The 22,856-nt window shown below is 39.8% G+C and overlaps 1 protein-coding gene across 1 annotated transcript in view; it reads right to left on the bottom strand.

Moving 5' to 3' along the window:
- Nucleotides 1–2,220: 2,220 nt before the first annotated feature.
- The window catches only part of LOC109960954 (DENN domain-containing protein 5B-like), a 65,249-nt gene continuing 44,613 nt past the window's right edge, over nucleotides 2,221–22,856 (bottom strand). The window contains 13 exon segments of the mRNA XM_020601455.1: nucleotides 2,221–6,433; nucleotides 7,996–8,170; nucleotides 8,475–8,601; nucleotides 10,204–10,286; nucleotides 11,175–11,362; nucleotides 11,817–11,935; nucleotides 13,870–14,015; nucleotides 15,406–15,527; nucleotides 16,205–16,333; nucleotides 19,334–19,415; nucleotides 19,505–19,586; nucleotides 19,830–19,982; nucleotides 21,523–21,654. Of these exon segments, the coding sequence (XP_020457111.1) occupies nucleotides 6,250–6,433; nucleotides 7,996–8,170; nucleotides 8,475–8,601; nucleotides 10,204–10,286; nucleotides 11,175–11,362; nucleotides 11,817–11,935; nucleotides 13,870–14,015; nucleotides 15,406–15,527; nucleotides 16,205–16,333; nucleotides 19,334–19,415; nucleotides 19,505–19,586; nucleotides 19,830–19,982; nucleotides 21,523–21,654 (1,722 nt within the window). The 3' untranslated portion in view covers nucleotides 2,221–6,249.

Raw genomic sequence — 22,856 nt, 5'->3', positions numbered from 1 at the left:
CATTCTTTACATAATAAATGTAAGAAAATCATAACTAACAATATTTCAAATGTGATGAATTTGGAGTTTACAGACATTTTACTTATAAAATATATTTCACATTTTTTAACTCACCTAAGTTTGTACAGTTTTTGCAACTCATAATTTCATGTTTTACTTTAAATACTCAACCAAAACTGGAAACATACACTAATGTGCAAAATCTGATTCTGAGTTCTGATTTTACACCCCAGAACTTCTTTTTTTTCTGCTTCTCTCTAACCTCTTTGGAAATTATTTGACTTTTTTCCATTATGTAATATTTCTAATAGATGGATATAGTCTACATGCATGTAGACACACAAACAGCTAACAACTGTTGAACACTGGGTGTTTTAATTGATATAATGTAAATCACCCAATACACATACAACTATGTCTGATGCAATAAATGCATATTACAATCACACTCAATAACGAAGTCATTCTGCAAGAATGCAAAATGTTTTTGGTCACCTTACCTTCATTGTCACAATCTCTTCTTTAGTTTTATTGGTGGGTTACAAACCAACTTAAAATGTGTATGCCTCCACCCACTGCACAAGAGTGTGTAATATCTATCCTCTATTAGAGGATTACATTCAACATAAGTCCTGTTCCCTTGAAATATTTAAATATTTCCCTTTGAACTAACGACTGTTTGTCCCCTAATCCCAGCAAGCCCTTCATCTGCTATTCCCTTCTCAAACATCCTACCCTATTCTTCAATTTCTCTCTTTCGAGATTATATCTCCTACAACTAAGCAATATACTGTATGTTCTACTGTTTCTTTACAGTTACAAGTGCTACATTTATGTAATACTGTTTTTGTGTCACAATCTCACAGTACAACTGCTTCTTTAAATATTGCATACAGGTGAAACCTCTTGAATTAATTAGCCTGCACTTGGTTGAGTAATCATTAATGAAGCATGCTGAATTCTTGGGACTAAGGTAAAAGTGACAATATGTTCACTCCTCTGTAAATCCCAATAATAGGCTTTCTAAATTAGCTGCATCATTAAACATATGGACTAAAGATATTCTGGTGAAGTGATCCTGAACCAAAGTTACTCAGGCACAAACTTGGTAAAAATGTTGGGTTTCTCCTCACCTACATTTTCTGGGGGGGCTGAAAATTTGTCATTGGAGGTGTGCCTGGTGAACCTAATCACAAAATGCAGTCATAGCCACAATACTTTACAATTACAGTGCTACATTTTGTAAAAAATGAGCTTCCTGGTTTGCTTTATCTCAGGGTATGTCCAGGTGGACACCCAAGTGGCCAGGTGGAAACTTGAAAAAAAGGCAGCCAATATCACTATATGATTGAGTAACATTTAACATTTATATTGACTACAAAGACAATATGTAGTATGCATATATTCATCATATTAATCAAGGCATAGCCAGGGGGAGGGGAGTGTCCAGTTTGGGGACCTCAGAATTGCATCTCTGCTATTTGCTGATGATGTGGTTTTGCTGGCTTCATCAGACCATGAACTCCAGCATGCACTGGGGTGGTTTGCAGCTGAGTCCGAAGTGGCAGGGATGACAGTTAGCACCTCCAAGTCTGAGGCCATGGTGCTTTGCTGGAAAATGTTGGACTGCTTCTTCTGGGTTGGGAGTGAGTTGCTGCCCCAAGTGATGGAGTTTAAATATATTGGAGTCTCCTTCACAAGTGAGGGTAAATTGAGTGTGAGATTGACAGGCGGATAGGGGCAGTATCAATAGTAATGCGGACATTGTACCAGGCCGTCGTGGTGAACAAGCAGCGGAGCCGAAAAGCTTTCAATTTACCACTCAGTCTATGCCCTAACCCCCACTTATGGCCATGATCTGTGGGTACTGACCAAAAGAATAAGATCACTCACCGACAGTTATTTTCATGCTACTTGGACCTGCCAACCAGTTCATTCCCTCTGGATAGCAGTGACAGAGAAACTCTCCACCATCTTGGACTGTAGAATCCCTCCTTCTCCATCACTTTGCTTGCTGGGTAATATCACAGACGTTGACCACCTACCAATTAAATACAAAAACCCACTCCTCATTTCTCTGGCTATTGCCAAGAAAACAATCTTTTAAAACTGGAAATCAAAAAAATCTCTACACATAAACCACTGGACCAACCTTCTGATAGAATACATCACATTAGAGAAAATGGCATCCACTCACAAGAATAGTTTATCAGCTTTTTATGACACACGGAACCCATTTCTAACACATTTCAACTTGAATGTGGACAACATGCATTAATTAGAGTATTTACACAATTTCTCAGAAAGGATTCATGTAAACAATAAGTGGCAACATCTCTCATGCAGCAAGTTAGAGAGAGCCAAAAGCTGGCCAAAAAAAAGTTATTAATGTAGAAATAGCATGTCATTTTTGTGTATTAAATTAATTCATATCATGAATAAATAGTAAGATTTTGTCCCTTTCATTTTTTGTGCGACAGAAGTCATGCTGCCTTTATATAATGTAGCAGTTACCAGTTTGAACTGCATTTTTGTAACAATGTCACATTTTCATGTGAGATCAAAGCTGTGAAATCATCTGGAATACAACACTTTCTACATCATGAAATAACTGATTAAAAACAAACTTATCAAAAAAATAAACAACTCTACACAAATAAGCATAATATCTACCAAAAATGACAGAAATCACCTCTCTGATTTGTACTGTGAATTCTCCATCCACTAACATAAAGGGAGTGGGTTTTAGGACCTCTACTGCAACCAGCCAACAGGGGGCAATCAATTCTCTGTGGCTTTACTTCTGGAAGCTGTCACTTCGTCCATGTTTATAGTATATAATCGATCATTTCAAATACTTATGTATTGCTTACTGTTGTGAGTTTTAACTTCCAAGGTGGGAAAGACACTGACACCTGTTGTTACTGGAAGTGTTGGTTTGACTGTCCTCATAAAAGAGCCAGAACAATTGTGCCACCAATTTTGCAGCTATAACAAACTAAAGTTGTTTTTAGAAGTGTGTTTTTTGCTTTTTTCAGAGTGAGATGAGAGGGTCACTATCTTGTGTGTTATGTACAGACCTGGAATCAGGACATAATCTTACTTAGCTTAAAGACTGGAAGAACAGGTTGTTTCTAAAGAGAAATATAGCCATAGAAACAATTTTAATGCTGGTTATTTTTTACAGCATGTATCTTTAACCCATACCTAAACTAAAATGTACATATGGTTTATGGTTTAAGGAAAGTTATGAACTGGAACTCTTTCTAAGCAACTGTAACAACAGCCAGGTACAGTCACTGTATGCAACTTTGTTGGTTGCCAAGTTTGGTATGGCACATAAACTGTTATTCAAAGGAATATTTTTATTTGTTAGCCAGACTCTTGAGACAGACACAGGCTAAATGTTAGCTCTATGTCCCAGCCTTTATGTAAAGCTAGGCTAACTATGTCCTGACTTCACTAATTGCACAGATATGGACTGAAAGTAAATAGGCCTACTTCCTAAAATGCTGAACTATTCCTGTATAACAATATTCATATTGCTGGCTTTTTAAGAGTTACACTGTTTCATATTAGCATACAGTAACACCTTTCAGAAGCAAAATTTGCTTTCAATGATGTCACAACATAGAGTCAGTCACAAATAGGAACACTGATTTCAAGGGACATTTCTTGTCATTCATATGGCATGAGGTTAATTAAGAATCAAGACTTATGACCTAAATATATTTGTATTTTCAGATTGATAGTTCTGAAGTACCCCTCTACCATGACATGATGCCTCATAATGCTGAAATTAGATCTGTGGCAAAAGTCACTCAACATTTTCCACAAGTGGTTGAATGAATCCTAACTCGCTACTGTTTTCATTTCTATTACAGCATTTACTAAGCTGATTTATAGAAAGGAACAGTTTTTTTGTTGCATAAAACATCATTCTTGACCTTGGAAATAACTGTTAGACAAAAATATCTGAACTCAAGATCCACTTACTAGCTTTTGCTAGAGCTTCCACCTACAATGTTCCTTACTTAAGTTATGTGATAAAAGCTGAGTCAACTCCATAACTGAGCAAATATGATAAAGAGCATGAGATGCCGTTAAATGTCCCAGCAAAGCAAGTAGATGATGCTTGGGTTCAGATTATTTTGTTGAACAGTTTAGAAATTACAATATTGGCAAAGCGTTATGAAATAACAAATGAATACATACATGAACCATACACATACAATCATATTCACACCAGTCTTTCTATAATTGTGAGAAGAGTCACTGACATAATTCTCTACCTTCTTAACCTAACCTCAACCATTACAACTAAATAACCATTTAGTTATTACCTTAACCATTACAACTCCAGCCCTTACCCTAACCTAAACCAGATTCAAATCTGAACCTAAAACCAAGTCTTTGGCCGCATTCAGACCAAGTTTCAAAGGTGTGAAAAACACAGCATTAAATTAGGGTACCGGATGATAAATGTTTTTTTTTTTATCTATCAATCCCGACAGACTGGTAGTGCTAAGGTAGAGTACACAACGAAAGCTTGTGGGCTGGAAACATGAATAAAGCCACTTGCGTCGACTCGTCACAACATGGCTGTATCGTACACACCAACAAAACTCCCCCTGCAACACCTTACCCCTGAGCAACGCAGCCCCTTGCATTGAAAAACACGAGTTGTGTTTTACGGCACTCAGTCTGAAGGCCCACTTATCCCTCAAAATCCCTTTAAAGTTATAAGTTATACCAAACAAAAGGTCCTCACAATGCCAAAGTGTTCCCATAAAGATGGTTGGAGTAAAATTTCAACCACACAAACACTGAAAGACATTTACAATCTCACCCAGATACACACACAGTGTTGCAATACACTACAGAAAATAGATCACTTGGGAAAGAAAGTTGGAAGGTATAAAACTAAATGGTGAGGAAACATGCTCTAGAGCACACTCATCCATGAATCCATGAAATATCACACACACACACACACAGCATTTAAAGCAGTCAGGTCGATGTCTGCAGTTTGGTAGAAATGTCCATGCAGACATAGGTTAAGATCCTAACTTTGAGCCACTTCACTGAGATCAGTTTTTGTGTTCATCCACAAGCTAAGAGCTGAAAAATTGCCCAAAACAAGTCCAGTGAATTAAAAGACAGGTGAGCTGGTGACTCCACATCATTGCATTGTAGTCAGTAGGTTACAGAACAGAACTCCATCACCAACACAGTCATTTTTATCCAGTGTGTCAATGATTGCTCAGTCTCTTTCTGAGGACATCTCTTCTTTCCACATCCCATAGGCATTCTAAATGCTAATTAGGTTGTGAGGACCATTATTTGCAGATGAGGAAGGACAACAGGTTTTACAGTATCACACAGTTTATCTAGTTGTTCCTAGTGAAGCTGGGCTAGACTACACAGCAGAAAGGGAAGGGTCTGCTACTGCTACTAACATTTTAAAGAACCACACCAGTGGTTTTGCATTCTTCAGCACACTTTATCTTCATATCAGTATGTATTACTGTCAGCAAACATAAGTGAATTTCTGTCCTTCAAGACAGCCAATGCTTCACTTCATTCCAGTACACTATGAAAACCAACTTGTGAAAACATTAGCCAAACACTGGCTTGTCATTACTTGTAAAATAACAATAGCATCACACCTTAATACTGTTCAGAACAAGGACTCTTTTGCACACAAAAAGGTTTGTAGTACAAGTACTGAATGTGTAATAAATCGTGATATATCTTACTCTTCTGAGCTCCACTTTTGTGCTGTTCTAGGAAATTACTCACCATTGAAAAAATGAACCTATACATTTGTGCAGTCAAGATTTATTTTCACTAGAACCAACTGATGTAGAACTCAGAGATGATAATTTTCATAGTGTACTGAACTGAAACCGAAAGCTATATGAAAGGTAGGAAATTAATCTAAAAATTGATGGTACATTTAGAAAATTGTACACAGTAATGTAAAGTATTTGGGATTTGTAGTTAATGAAGTGAAAGATGATCAAGCAGTGGCTGGAACTGCAAGCGGTTGGAAAGAAACTTTTTGATTTGGTAACGTCTCATTAATTTTAATGTCCCTCAACTGTCTTTAATTCCTCCCTTCCCTGGTAAAGTGTCGAATTACTATTATTAATTAGCTAAAAGTGGACAGAGCAGATGAAGTTGGTGGTAGTAGTGAGGGGAGGTTTAGAGGAAAATGACTGGTTGTCCAGTGGATCACTCCTGGGGTTAAAGGTCAATGGCTTTGACCAGTGAAGATTCCAGTGTGATGGAAAAGTCATGGAGCATCTCCAGCACTCCTATAAGGGCACTGACAGAAGTGCGGTCTCTGAGCAGGGCTGTGTCCTCATACATCTGCCGGATCACTGGGCACTCCACCAGCAGGGGGAGCCACTCAGGCAGCAGGTGGTCTCTTCAGAATAAACAGTGAGATGACATGTTACAAGATTTCACTTGTAGTCTGCAGCAGTAGAATTCCTTTCAGTCAGTAACTATTAACTACAATTAACTGTGGTATAATTAGATAAGTCATCTTTACTGTCACTACAGTACACACAGTAAGTACAAACAGAACAAAATACAGCCCAATATTTAACTAGGCAGAGTAGACAGCAGCAAATAATATATGGAGCATTGCCATGTATATGGTGTCGCCACTTCCCTCCACCATGCAAAAATAAAGCCAAAATATCATGAATATGGTGGCTGCCATCTTGCTTTTTTGAAACCAGATTCTCTACAGTAGCAAACAGAAGTGTAGTGACAGCATCAGACCGCCAAAATAAATGCTGTAAAATCAACCGAAAAACATCTTTTTATAACTTATTAAAAAAACTTACCAGAAAAATGACCACTTGTACACACATCAGGGTGATAATATTTACCAAAAACCACAGAAATCATCACTGGGAAACATTTATTTGACTTGTATTTTGAGTTTTTAGTGTGGCTCATGTCCCATTTATTAACATGGAGGAAGTGGGACTTATACTGCAAACAGCTACCAGGGGGCAATCATGTCCCAGTGGCTTCAAATGTAGGAGCTCTTAGCCTGTCCATCATTTTTACAACCAATGGTATGTAAATATACTGTACATTACATAAAGAGTTATCAGCATACAATTAAATGTACCAAAAGCTTCCTGTGGAAGCCCAGATGTGATGTTTAATGATTTTTTGACCTACCACTGGGTCTTATCAGGCCATACTGTCATAAATCTGCTGAGCCCCACAACAAACACCACCATTCTACAGCTCTAACCTACCATATCTCTCAACTTATATAGCATACCGCTTTTAGCTCCTACCCTTATCTAAGCAAATACCCAGCAGCTTCATATCTATCTATTACCAATGCAGTTAATTTGTTAATCTGCTTATTCCAGTAGGAAGTGTTCTGGTAAATTTACATCTAACTAATTTCTTACTTTGTGTGTCACTATAAAATCAAACTGATTGACTATGGATTACATTCACACAGCGTTTATGCAGATGAAATAATTCATTTAGTCACTAATTTTTATATTCAATACATGATGTCAACATGTTGTTTTACTCTATGTAAACTAATTGTGTCTGTGTTCATCTAAAATAATGATGTGCATCGTAATTTCTGCAGTAACAAGCCAAAATTTTCAATCTGATATTGAATAAGGTGGGAGCAGTTTCTTTTCCCACAGAATGAAGTTACAGTAGTGAAAGACATACCAAATATTATTCACTGTATAACGTTATCATCTTCTAAAGTGAATAAGAGTGACTTATGTATCATGTCCTTGGTTTATTATCTTTATGTCAAGCTTAGCTAAGGAATGTTCTGATTGGCTGATAGAGAAGCATAAGAATGTATGACAACTTTATGTTGGGACTCATTCTGTCAGTTATTCTATGAGGGAGTATGACCACTTGAAAGTGACATGCCCAAGGTAAATGAGCTTTAACTCAAAAGGACATTGGTATTGTCCTGATAATGACCTGGCTCCGAGGCAGACCAGCAGCTGGAACTTCCCGTCCTTTCCAATGTTCCTGGGGGTGGAGTTGATTCCACTGACATAGCGACAGAGTGATTGACAGGTCATCCCTAGAGGCTCTGTGGTCTCACAAAGGCCTCCCATCTGGTCAGCTGACTCTATGTAGGCAACAGCCTTCTCTGCACAGGGAGGACAGGACATTACAGATTCACAGAAGTGTTAGGGTGGACATCAAATCTCTCTGAAAGTCTTCTCTTGCATGTCCTCCCTGTGTCTTGCACAGAAATCCGTAGCCACAAAAATGAACAAACTTGTGCAAAAATGGAGCTTTGTAGGCATTGATAAAAACTGTTCATTTTTAATGTGTAAAAAGTTTGGTTTAAAATGTAGGAAAAAAAATCTCAGGTTTCACCAGATATTCACTGAAAAGGGACTAAACTAGTTTCTTCACAGCAGCACATGGGGCTGAAGCTCCACACTCACCCACAAAGTCCCACACAAACACAGTCTTCTGGAAGAGCCGGGCAGACTTGAAGCCATGATGGAAAAACTGTTCCAGAGCTGCCACCAAGCTGTTCTCTCCACACAGCAGGACGGTCAGGCTGCCCCTCTGCATGAAGACAACCAGGAGACAAAACATTAACACATGAAGCACACGCAGAATGGAAACCAGCATGACTTTGGTCTGGAAAACAACAAAATACTGACTTCTGACACATTGTATTAGACATCATTTATATGCAGATTTTAATTAAAATCACCTTTATGCACTGGAATTCAGCTGTTGGTTGAAGATACTCCAAGTGTCTTTTTCCAAAATATTGACTTGAGTGTTGTAGTTTGGGATCACGCTTTCTGTTCTGTGCTTTTATTTTGGTTTGGATTGTTGGTCTGTGCCACCTCACCTGTCCCAGCTTTACCTCAGTTCTAATCACTGCTTATCATTCTCATCTTTCACTCATTATCAGCTGCTTCTTTGCACATACAGTATATACTCCTCCTTTTAGCTCTGTTACTTGCTGGTTTGTTGCCCGTTGCCCCCAGCAGCTACACTTGTCATTTGTGTCTGGTTTATTCTCGTCTCCGGTTCTCCTGTTCACTACCTGTTGTTTTTATTCGCCTGAGCCCTGGACCTGGACTAATTCTGCTTCCAGCCTGACAGGTTGTTTTTGTTCTTGGTTTTATGCTCCCTGGACATTTTCTGTTTCTTATCCCTATGAATTGGTTTGTTTTGTAGGTTATCGGGTTAAATCATTCCTTTTTGTTAATAAACCACATGAACTACACTCCTGCTCCCATGTCTTCTCTTTAGGTCCTACCTAGCCAGTAAATCATAATGATGAGGTTCATTTCCTGCAGCTGCCCACTAACTAATAACTTCATACATTTGGAAGTTGTAGCTGAAAAATGCTTTGTTACTCTTGGATCAAAAAATTTGAAGCTTGACGTGTCCCTTATTTTTAGGAGTTTCCCCTATTAAAGAGCTAGCCTTAGAACACTGAAAATTATCCTGTAGTTTGAGTCGGGTAACACAAATCTGAGCAGAGGAGAACTGTAGATGCCAAATCTTAACACAGTTCTGTAGGATTTTGAGTCTGGCAGTGTGCTCCTAGCCTGTGACAGATGTAAGAGGCTCTAATCACATGAAGCTAGTGTTGTCAGGTTCATGGCCTATTTCAGAACTTTATGAACCACAGGGGTGGCTGTGGTTCAGTGGGTAGAGCAGCTGTCTACCAACCGGAGCATTTGGAGGTTCGAATCACAATGCCTGCTGTCCACATGTCAAAGTGTCCTTGGGCAAGACAATGAACCCCTGAAGTTGTCCCCTGATGGTTAGAGCCATTGGTGTGAGATGGCACCACAGATGGCTGCCTTGGTTCTGTACCGGAAACAAATTCCTTGTGTGTAACATACTTGGCCAAATAAAGGTGATTTTATCCTTTATTCTCTTCCAATCACTCTTCTAACAGAGACCACTCTGTCACTGGATAAAAGTGGCTGGGCCCACTTGTATAGCATCTGTTGCCTCTGTTGAGGCAGTAGGACTTCTATTAGAGAAGCCATAAAACAGCTCTTTACTTTACTGACTAAACCATGGTGAACGCAGTTGCTGGATATAGCCAGAGAACATCCACACTGTTAAGTGATGTCAAGGCTTCAGAGACAGTGCACCAGTGATTAAGCTAATAAATGAATGAGATCAATCACTAACTTCTTTTTCTGGCTTGTGGAAATGTTTGACGATGTTGTTCACGGCCTCCCCGATGGCCTCTTGGATTTGGGCTGAAGTTGGTTCTGGAATGAGCAAAACATCAACATGTAAGTAAGCACTTTAAGTTCTGACATCTGGCATTTCATTAACAACCCATCATTATAAGCATCACCAACCAGATTTTTACTACAGGGCTGCTATATTCTCCTCTACATTATACTGTTTACAGGGCTGCATCAATGCTGAGGTCTTGTTCATGGTTTTTTTTTAAATAACTTAAACATGGTAGGTATTTTACAGGTCTTTAGACTCAGTTTATTTAAATGTGACTCCCTTTAGGCACACAAAACAAAGTAATTAGCAAATTCAATAATTATCCACCATAACTGCTTGCACAGTGAGTGTGCCACTGCAATAATTATAGCCCACTCCAGTGTTGAATTATCAGTCAATAAACTGATACGTAAAAAAAAATATGAAATAGCAAAAGCAGAAATATTTTTGCTAATAAGATTTTACTTACTAAGCACAATTTAGATTCTTATTTAATAGTGTTGTCTTTTAAATGAACCAGTGATTATAATTAAACACTTAAAGAGTCTAAAATCTGACTCTAGACTCCATAATAAAACTGCTTTTATGTTGGTAAATACAGTAAGTACTTTCCCAGGAGGGTTCCTGGAAATTACAGTATGTGGACAAAAATATATAGGAGGGGGTTAGTGATTTCCAGAGGAATTTTCTTAAACTTCTGCCGTACTACATTAAATGCAAAAAACACAAGTGAACAGCTAACTCAGAAAATAAAAATTTAAAAAGTCCAAATAACTGAACCATTTTAGTGTAAGTTTGGAGAACTTTAACTCATGACCTCAGTATTTCTAGAATCCTGGCTACAGCCCTGCGTATCTCCCTGATCTGGCCACTTCCCAGCCCCACAGAGCAGCATGAGAGTCCTGACAGACACTGACTGTATCCCCGTCCAGCCAGTGATGTGATGCTGATGCTTCTGCTCTGGGTTGGAGAACGCTGCAATGGTGGGGTACGCCAGCCTCTCCCAGAATCCTCTTCTCCGCCGGGCACTACCAGCTCACCGATCAGAACCCTCTCCAGACTGCCGTCGTCCACACCCTTACCGAGCCACCGACCACAGGGAAACCTGGAGGGGACAAAGATAAATTTCATGTGCACAGCCAAACCAGTGCTGAATGTTCCCTGTTAACAAGTACTATGTGTGTATCAAAGCCTGATGTATCTTCTTCCTCTGTGCCACAGAGCTCCATTGTTGTCCGAACACATCAACAAACCACACTGTAACACTGAATGACGTGTTCCTTCATCACCATGAACACACACTGTAGTTTATTGTTACTCAGTCCAACACCCACACCGTTCTGATACTCACTAGAACACCAAATGGAAAGTCAAAAATCAAGGCCAATGACAGCCTATCAAATGGTGTGTTAGTCCAGTGAGCTGTTGATTTCTTGTGTCAGATCACTGTCAGTGAATCAATTTGATAGGACACTTGTGTGACATGAATTTAGGCCAACAAATACACTATATTAAAATGACAAGACTAAAAGAATTAATCAGAGACTTCCTTCACTCACCTGTATGTGTGTCCTGTGATCTCATTGCGCACCATGACACAGTCCACCAGCCATTTAGCCAGCAGGCCAGCGTTATCATGACCCAGCTGGACTGTAGTCAGTTTTCCCAGGTTCTGACACTTAACACAGAGCAATTTAATCAATTTAATAAATTCAGACAGCAACATTAATTCCTGCTTTCTATACTCCCATTACAAACTACTGCTCTACAGCACTGTTATTACTGCTGCAGTCCTCCCATAAACACAAGTGCCAACTCCCAGACAGATTTTACTTAATTGTCTTTAACGGATTTTAGCATAATTTTAGTATTAATTCAAAAAGCCTACCCCAGCATGCATTGGTCTGTATGTTTCACTATTAAACATTTCATCATTTTCCACTATTCTTAGTAATAATAATAACAGTACAGACATAAAATATATATTTAGCGTCAAAGGTGGTACTGTAACTGAATAAAAGGTGGTGCTCAGTTTCTACCAGATGACAATAATGACACAATCTAATCTAAAATGAGAACAAATGCAGGGCAGCCATGCTTAATGGGTGAACAGTACAAATGGAAAAGAAGTATGTCAAAGAGAGAGATTGGGGATGAGGATGGGGGGAAACAGGGGGGAACGTCCTCTAACCTTGAACAAGGCAGAGATGTGCGTGTGTGGCCTGAAAGCAGACTGAGGGAGATGGAAACACTTGTTAAGACATAATGGACGGACAGTAAAAATGGCAGCATGGCAGTCACAGAACCAAACAGCCACTGTGCAAACTGAAATAAAAACGTCACCAACACACCCATGCAGCTGCACAGTGCAGTGTGAGAGAACAGAAGGACATCAAAAGCATCTTTTGTAGTAGATGTCACCACCTGTCTAGGTACTTTGATCAGAGTAGAACAGGGAGTCTAAGGCCAATTCATACTTTCCACATCCATCTGTTGCTGTCTGCTACAATCCAGTACATACATTTCACCATCTTCTCAGCTCTGCGAGGGTGTGCAAAAACTATGTGGATGTCTGTGTACAGGCCAAAAATTTGTGGCCACATGGACAAACAAAAAGAACATGGTGACATGGGGCAGTAAGCGCAAGCAGTCAGATGACTTTCATCACTGTTGGAGCTCAACAAAATGCCCTATCACATACACGAGAATGTGGGTGTACATGGACAGAAGACTGAAGTAGGAACAGGAACACATGTGCCTCCCTTCATCTGTGTTAGCATAAGGGCATGTGGAAAGTATTAATAGGCCTTAAAGAAGTACAACTGGAACTATGTTAGTGAAAACTATAACTATGCCACAAGAGGGCACACAGCTGATTTGTTTGGCCTTAAGAGCTACAGCATATGGGTGAAAATTATGTTCACGTGATAGGCTGAGACAACTCCGTGATTAATAAACATATGATTAATAATAATAATAATATGTAGAAAGTAGCTGAGAAGTCAACACATTTCTTAATTTAGTTTTTAATAAAACACTTTGTAATAAGGCAAAATTTAGAGATGGTGTGTGGTTAAGGTTTTAAAGACTATTTAAATCCATATCCTGAGTGATGTGTGCACAAAAATCTGCCATAAAAAATAAAAGCAATCATCCAAAAAAATAATAATTAAAGAACAGACTCTCACTAATGAAGGGTGTACTGACTTTTGTAAATACGACCCTTTCATTCTAGTTTAATTAATCAAATATTTCTGATTTTCACATTATTTGGATTCACTCTTCTCAGGCTTCGAAAACAAATGAGACTGTACAGTATAATATACTGTATATTGCGTATTGTTAGAACGATGCTTGACCTATCTGGCCCATTTTTGGCTCTGCATGTGAAATCTGAATTTGAGGATTCTGAATTGTATGATTAAAATTCGCATGTTTAATATTCACTTTGCTTTGAATGTGAGCTTTAAACCAGTGGCATGCTATTAGCAGGATGAAGGAGGGGAACAAAAGGAGTAAAACTGAAGTTCATGCCTAAGTTCCTGACACACAAGCACTCAAGTCACCACCTGCACACTACATCCCAGTGGGGTCAAAGGTCAAACTACTCACATCAAAGGTCATCTCCAGGACATTCTTGGGGATCTGCATGATGCCTGAGTCTCCCAGCTCTCCTGACACACACACCCAGGGGTTGGAGGTGGTCATGGCGTTGCTCAGCTTCTTGATGGGGATAATGACGACTCTGTATGGGATCACTGAAGGAACATAGAAATAAACAACAACATGCTAATTAGACTGAATCTAGCTCGTCTAACTGTTTAATCATGTGATAATCACAGATTCAGAGCAGAAATGCTGCAGCAGAAAGGCTCTTCCCCTGTGGGGCCAGTTAGTGCACACATGCTTGTGTGCATGTGTTCATTTATCCATCATTCTAGTAGCTGACATTAACCAAAGCTACATATTGTTAAATTAGATTGCTAACAGAGATGTGGAGAAATTTGCTGGGGAAAAGGTTGTGTGATTGTGATTACTCTGTTGCCTTCATGACCCTGCCCAGGATAGACTATCTAGATACCGGGGATACACAACATATATTTATGCATGATAATAATTAAGTAGTGCGCACAAAAGGTGTGAGTTAAGTAATTAGTACTTGTGATTTTCTGCAGTGGCTGAGCTGAGTTAGTAGAAATATTTTATATCTTACATTTTCATGACACCAATTGTGTTATATCTGCTATTTTACAGCAAACAACTCACCACAAACCATAATTAGAATCTGTGCATCAGTTTGTGACTGCTCCTGACCTCTTTTATATTTTATGTCATTTATTAACATTTTGGAAATATGAAAACATTGATGAATCCAACAGAATCCAATACGGATTTGTTCCTATGAAGAAGATGAAATCTGTGTACACCGATGTTTCATTAATAAGGTCCAGTGTCCACTCTTGACCATTTGGCCTGACTAAACTGGTATCTGAGCCAAACGTGAGGTGGATGACTAAAAAGCACAGCTGAAATGTTTTCTGTGTAGACATGTTGTAAGAGTTGTAAGCTCCTCAGTGAACGTGTGATGTTCCCCTCTTAGACAGAGTTACTTGAATAGTTTTAGAGGCTTGAAGATGTAAAAAATATAGTTTTGACTTACTTTATTTCTTGTTTATTATCTCACAGCCTGTGAGATTCATTTGACCTTACAAGAGTTTGTGTCCGCGTCCCAGTGATACTGATTGTAAAAACTACTGCCCTTACTACTATGATCACCATTAAAACTCACCCCTACCCCCTGTTTTTTAAAATCCCAAATACAATACAAAGCATCTGTAGGTACTGAAAATGTATACTTTTACTTGCACTTCTAATCATGTAAATCTCCTCTTGAATTTAGCCAGGACTAAACTGAGATTTCTGATTGTTGAGTGGAAGTATTTATTTTACCAGTTCCAATAACTTCCTCTAAATAAAAATTCCTATATAATGTCTGACAGTCCCAGCTAAGGCACTAAAACAACATTCTGAATCACTTCACTGAAAGACTGTATACTGAATGGTCAGCTTGTGATGTGTTGCCATGGAAGTTTGGGTTGATTCTGAGCTAAGGTCAGACGTGATTTGTGTAGCTTAGGCAGAACTCACTGATGGTGGTGAAGACACTGGTGAAGCAGAAGTAGTCGACAGCATTGAGAGACAGCAGGTGGAAGAGGAACTGCTCTTTCTCCTCCTCACAGCGCAGGAAGGCGTAACGCTTGTACAGCTTCCTGTAGGCAAACCACACACAAGTTCGAATAATAAATAAACATGCACCGGCCAGGTGAAGCACACTGAGCCAGAGAAGATGCCTCAATCAAAACTTACTTGGACATACCAAACAAAGGTGAAATTTATGCTTTATCTAAACTATGTATGCTGTACTTTCACAAGTGAAAAGCCTTCAGGGGTGATGACAAACTAGCTTGTTTGGCAAATGTACACCTGGCTGACCTCTCCCTGGCTATTTATTCAGGAGAGGTTCTCTGAGAGGTCACCTCTCTTTTTCAGGCACACCCTGATCACATTCACACATGGAAGGTGCCCTGTGGATACTGAGCAGTTTGGGTTAAGGACCTTGCTCAAGGGCACCACAGTGGCGTTAATGAGGGTGGAGAAAGCACTACTATGTCACCTGTTTCCCCCTGGATTTAATCCTGTGAATCAGGGGACTGAACCCAGATTTAAACCAGCAACTTTCTAGTCATAAGCTCACTTCTTTAAACTTTGTGCCACCTTTGCGTGGCGGAAATAGGACTGATTTGTTATAATCATTCTACAAGTCCCATAAAAAGTTCAATTCCTAATGTTCTTTCAACATAAGTGATGGAGGACAAAATAGTGGTAGTAGTGCCGCATCTCAGAGAAGTGAGCATGGGTGTGTCAGTTTAGTTGATTATATGCTCACTTGGTTAAGGCTTGTCGGGACAGCAGCTGTTTTAGGTGCTGAGAGAGCAGCTTCTTTTCCAGTGACAGACGAATCCAGGCTCTCGCTCGGCCCACATCTGTCTTAATCTCTGACATACTCTGGATGTGCCTGGCGAGACAGAAGATTATGTCAAGAGTTGAGTGGTGAACTAATGTCATTTACTTTCTGGTGTGCCCACTTCATTAACTAGCTTTCTCTGCTTTTACTTCAGATAGTGGATCTCTACATTTCCTTGGATGCCTTTCACCAACACAGATTAGTGCTGTGTCCCTGTTCTACACCACATACTAGTTCTATATAGAATATACAATAAACAGTTGTTGTCATTTGTAAATGTATATTGTTTTCACAGTTAGTATACAAGAACACATGTAAAAGAGGTGTCTGCAAAAAAGACATGTATCAATAGCAGATAAACAGTAAACTTTCTGTCTCACCACCACACCATTCTATTTGACATCTTTTGGTAAATCTCTACAGAAATTGCATGCAAATGTTGGATTTGTTTGCATAAAGTGCATAAAGGGGGCGGCTGTGGCTCAGGAGATATAGCGGGTCATTTCCTAACTGGAGGATTAGCAGTTCAATTCCCAGCTTGTCCGGTCAACATGTCAAAGTGTCCTTGAGAAAAACACTGAACCCCCAGTTGCTCACCGGTGTGAGTGTGAAAGCGCTCTGAGTGTGCTGTGAAGTGTAGAGAAGCAATATAAAAGTATACAACCATAAAGTAAAACATTTTCAACTTCATGCAAATTAGGTTTTGCACATCACATCTCCTGGAATCCCCCACTGTCTTGCAAAGTGAATTGCTCATGTCCAGTAAAAAACGAATAGGGGCAAACTTAGCTTTACTGATATGGGATTATTGAAACATTATATCTATCACACAGAATAATACAGGGTGCATTTACATGGACATGAGTATCTTGGTTATGATTGGGTTTTTTAAATATCCTGTTCACAACCCATTTTTGCAAAATTCAAATATGCTAGCCAGACTACTATAAAAAAAAAAAAAAACAGGATACTGTTGCATGCATACAAAGTATTCAGGTTTCTAAATGCTCCAGACTACCTGCGTAATGTTCAAGTGACTTAAACACAAACAACGTCAGCAGCTATAGCATCTCACTTTTGGAGCAATGAAGAGACCGAATTTTATCTTTTGGTAATGAAAAAGTTAAATGTACTTGGAAATTCTGATGAGAGAAAACGCTCAAATTCAAAACTACCAGTTTGTGTTTGTAAGCACAGACAGACTGTAGTCCCCAGTAAGCAGGATACTAGTTTTCACCATGTATACAAGCATATGCAAACATCACTGCAAAAAGCAAAATCTGTGTAGGTCATTCATTCCTCAACTGGCAGGCCATCTGATGAAATATCTTAAAGGTGGAGTTTGTAAGATCTAGAAGGACTTATTAGCAGAAATGGGCTATTGTATGCATAATCATGTTTCATTAATGTGTAATCACCTGAAAATAAGAACTGTTGTGTCTTCTTTAGCTTAGAATGAGTCTTTTATATCTACACAGGAGTAGGTTCTCTATCATGGAGGCTGCCATGTTTTTTTACAGTAGCCCAGAATGGACAAACCATACATTGGCATGAATTTTGTGTTCAAGTGGGATTTGGAAATGGAGGCCAAGATGAAGTAACATTAGAAACAAGAGGAAGCACTGTTGTGAGTTTAAGAACTCTAATCTGAATAAACTGAGAACTGAAAAAACCTTAGAAAAAATCAACTGGACTTGATGAAACAACTGGATGTTTTCACCTCTCATCCAAGAGATATTTATCCCCCTCGGTGTGGTTACAGTCCTTGTTGGCCTTCAAAGGACTGAAACCACACCGAGGGGGATAAATATCTCCGGCTCAACACCAGTCAGCCAGAACTGATGAAGCCTCTTGGTTGAGAGATGAAACATCTTCCATCTAGAAATCTAAGTCCAGTTGATTTTTTCTAAGGTTTTTTCAGTTTACTATGACCTGGATGGCTGAGAATCTGCACAGACAATAAACTGAGAACTGTCAAAGTTAAACTTTAACACACAAAAAAGGAAGACAGCATAATTCCTGTCATCAAAGAAGCAAACAGATGAAGATATGGGATACATTAACTGTGGTCAAGTGAGCTGTCAATTGCAAAAGCCTGTGAAGACAGCTGCCATTCAACTTTCTTTTCATGCAGTTACAGTAAGGGTGCTTGGAGCAGCCATGATACACATTTAAAGTGTGACTGAGTGTTTACTAATAAGCCTAATGAATACAATGGTATTATTGCACATCTTAATGTGTGTGGATTCAGTTTTCAGGAAAATTACACTGCAGTCAATTGAGCCACCATTTGCTTGGTCAAGTCAGCTGCACTTTTTTCTGAGTGTGCAATTGGTCCTACATTTACAGTTATCACTGTGAAATGGTTCTGAGGATCACTGAACAAGATGTATGAAAGACTTGCTGAATGTTGCAATCTACTACCTGACTGCAAAATGTCACTGGATCTCACATACTGCACCTTTAAATCAAGGAAATAGATGCCTGTTTTTTGTCTGAAGAGATATTTCTCCTTTCCAGGCAGTTTTTATAACATTTCACTTCTTTGATGTTGCTTTGTGTCTTTCTCAGGCTGTAATATATTGATCTAAAACACACATCAAGGTGTTTTCAGGTACATTTGTGTTAACAAAGACTTTCAAATGTATGTAGGTTATGTGGGTCGAAATACGGGGTATACTGCTCGTTAGGTTCCAATAGTGGAAATGCAACATTTGTTGTTCTGTATTCAGGAATGTGTCTGTTACTGTACAGTATCTATACCCAACAGTTCAGATTTTATTCAGACTTATATTGCATGGGTCTGGGTGGCTTTGTGGTCTGCTTGCTAAAGTTCTGTCCATAGCACAAACTAGAGTGCAATAATAGAAACCGGAAAAAAGTGTGAGCATATCATCATTAACTGTTGCAGACAGTGCACAGATGACCACAGTGGAGAAGGTGTGATTCTCAGAAGCCAACCTAGAAATCAAAGTCTACAGAGAATTTGAGGAAAAGTTGTGGATTCCTCATGAGAGCATCCTGTTGTCTCTAGACGACAGCAGCATATACCTCATATCCTGTATGAGAGACACACGGAGAGATGGCATCGAGATGGAACAATCAGACTTCCTCCTCTCAGGAGCATGTGGCACTGTTAAGGAGAAATACATGATATGATGCATTACACTCAAAAATGTGTGTTAGCGAGAACAGGACATACCGTGTGTGTGTGTGTGTTACCTGGTCCCTCGGCCTGCGGCTGCTCCAGGTTCTCTTCTCGGGCCTGGTAATGCAGCAGGTGGGACCACAATGCCGACTTCCCCTGGGATGTCAGAGAAATGGGTATGAGAGAACAAAAGTCAGAAGAAACAGACACATGGGATTAATCAGGCAACCACCTCTTAGCCTCAATATGGTCTTAAATACCTGATTAACCACATAGAGCTTATATTGACAGCATTTATATATGGCACCAGATTCGCTTAATCATCAATCTGGTTAAAAGAGAGAAGACATAAATAATATGAGCTCCCCTGTTTAGTAATGTGTGTGTTTATACACTGACCTGTTTGACCTGCAGCCCATGGCTCCAGATCCTCTCCAACAGGTCGCAGAGGCTGGCAATCAGAGTGTTCTCCTCCAGGCCGGTGATGTTGGCCTCCCCGTGGCCCAGCTCCACTGCCTCCCGGCCCATCTTCTCCACCAGCATACGCTTGGTCTGAACACACACAGGCACCGGTACAATGTTAGAAAAATCACTGGGAATATTAAAATAACTATAAATACTGAAAGGATATGTGAGGGTAGTTTCTACCAGGTTTTATGTGCTATAATTAGAAATAATCATTTTTGTGTCTCAAATGGGAATTCTGATGTTCCCACAACATGCAAAAGAAAACTGTAATGTTGGCTAAACATGCATGCAGTGATAGAGAGATACAAATACCAGGGGTTCCAGGTATACAGAGCAGATCGCCTAACAGAGTTATCCCGGAAACAAGAGGAGGTCGGAATCTGCTTCTACATAAATGAAGGCTGGTGTAAAGCTGTCCACAGTGCTAGAAAGAACAAGGACTTAGAGACTCTTTTCACCAACTGCAAACCATTTTATTCTTACAGAGAATTTTTGTCATTCATTCTGGCTGGTGTGTATATAACAAAGCAGGCCCATGCTACCCACTAGACCACCTGGCCAAACAAATAACTAGCATCGTATAAAACATTCTGACTCCCCACTCATTGTTCTAGGGCATTTTAAGAGAGCAAATCTCACCAACAAACTGCCCAAATACAGAGAAAAACACACTGGACCACTTAATAAAGGATGTTGATCGCTCTGTCCCCTGTGCATCCCTTGGTCTTTGATCACTGCATGGTCCATCTCATCTCAGCCAATAAGCAGAAACTTAAAGCTGCATAGCCTGTGGTCAAAACAGTGAAGAGATGGACCAAACAGGCAAAGTCAGAGCTACAGGCCTGCTTTGACTGCACAGATTGGAGTGTATTTGAAGCTGTATCTACAGACCTGGACGAACTCACTGACACTGTGACATTATATATCTATTTTTGTGAGGACGTGTGTGCCCACCAAGACCTTCTGCACATATAACAACAAGCACTGGTTCACAGTACAACACAAGTAGCTTTGCCGGTGCCAAAGAGAAGGCTTACAGAAGTGGGGACAGGATTCTGTATAGGTAGGCCAGGAACACACTGACAAGGGAAATCAGAGCAACAAAGAGGAGCTACTCCAAAAAGCTGAAAAACCTGGTTTCAGCCAGTGACCTCTCATCTTTGTGGAGAAGCCTACAAAGCATCACTAGCTACAGGAAACCATCCTACCCACTGCGGAAGACCATTAACTGGCAGATGACCTCAATGTGTATTACTGTAAGTTTGAGAAACAAAACTCCCCCCTCACCCACTTCACCTCAAATCCAGCAGCTGTTTCCTCCACAATCACCTCCTTTCCCCCTAGCCCCTCACCCCTGAAGGTTTATAAAAAGGATGTGCGTGTCTTTTTAAAAAACAAAAGATCAGAAAGGCCCCAGGCCCAGATGATGTGACTTCTCCTGCCTGAAAGCCTATGCTGACTGGCTGGCCCCCATCTGGGGGCGGCTGTGGCTTGGAGGCTTGGGGATTTTGATTGTGATGATACCTCTCAGAGCTTTGACTCAGGAATTGTCAGTGATAGATTGTGCTAATGAATCCTATGTCTTTTCTAAGTGCAGGAACATTGCTGTGGTTGGATGTTTCACCTTCATACGACACTCCTTGAGCAGCCCCTCCACAAACTTCCAGTTGGTCTGAGCAATGACCGCTGGAGATAGATCGGAGAGTTTGGGCTGTCGCAGGTTCTTCCCCAGACTGCGGGCCTCCTGCATGTGCTTCTGAACATCAAACAAGACGAGTTAGTGGGCTCTGAAAAGCCTGAACAATATAGGGAAAACATAAGCCTTATAATAATTAAGAGAGCTGCTGTAACTGTCAAGCCTTTGATACTCATAGGTTTGCATTGCATCTGAACTGTCTGTGAAAATGAGGAAAGGGTTTAATGTTAATTTGTATAGCGCACACACACACTAAAGTGTGACATTAAATATCAGCCATGAAAATCATTTGTTTTCATTTAACATAACCTCTGACATGATAACTTGATCATATTTGAATCAGCACTGTCTCACTTCTTTGTCTCTGTTTGCCTGCTGTCATTTTAAACAGCACAGATGATCAAACTGTGACAGAAAAATCCCTGTGTGACCTGATTTCTTTTTTTTGGCATCAATTTACATTAAGGGCATTCATCACAGTCAAGAATTAAACTATTGTTGTCATTTAAATATAGAGTTTTCACAATTAATGATGATGAAAACGGCTCATAATTTAAAAGTATCGCTGTTATTTTGCTGGGAAATAACTGGAAAGGGTGTGATGCAGGAGAGGAGGGAGAACCAGGGTGCTGAAGCCATAAGTGAAGTTCTACAGATTGACGTTCTATAGTTCAGAGTGCTTCAATGAAATAAAAACTCTCTATCATCCTTGCATTTAGCTGATAGTGCTTTTCAGCACAGAAAACTTCCAGTGGTCCAGCTTCACTGGTTACATTACACTGGTTAAATTTAAGACACAGTTTCTGTGGAATTTTTACCAGATACAGACAATACTTTGGGTAGTAAAGCAGTTTTACAAACCAGTTTAAAAACCAAACCCAACTGTGAGGACATGTGGGAACCCTGGATAAAAGTGAAAGGAGTGCTGTGGGGGTAGAGGGGTCTGTGAAAGGGAGTGCACAACACAGGCAGCTCCTCCACATACCAGGCAGGATGCAGAGGCAGATTTTTTTGGTGGTTTGATAGGCAGAGGGGATGCATTGTCCCACTCCCAAAATGCCATGGAGTTCTGTGGGATGACATGGCCCTCCACATGCTGAGGAGGATGGGGGGAACAACCTGACCCCTGACCAACCAGCACAGGACACACAAGCAGACAGGAGAGGTCAGAAACAAAAGGGAAGGACAAAAAGACAAGAGAAAAAGCCACATGCACATAAAGAAAAAAAATAAATGAAAACAAAGAAAAGGTCAGAAACAAA

The sequence above is a fragment of the Monopterus albus genome, unplaced genomic scaffold, assembly GCF_001952655.1.
Source record: "Monopterus albus unplaced genomic scaffold, M_albus_1.0 scaffold51.1, whole genome shotgun sequence".
Lineage (NCBI taxonomy): Eukaryota > Metazoa > Chordata > Actinopteri > Synbranchiformes > Synbranchidae > Monopterus > Monopterus albus.
The sequence above is the reverse complement of the archived record's forward strand: the minus strand, read 5'-3'. Positions and strand labels throughout refer to the sequence as shown.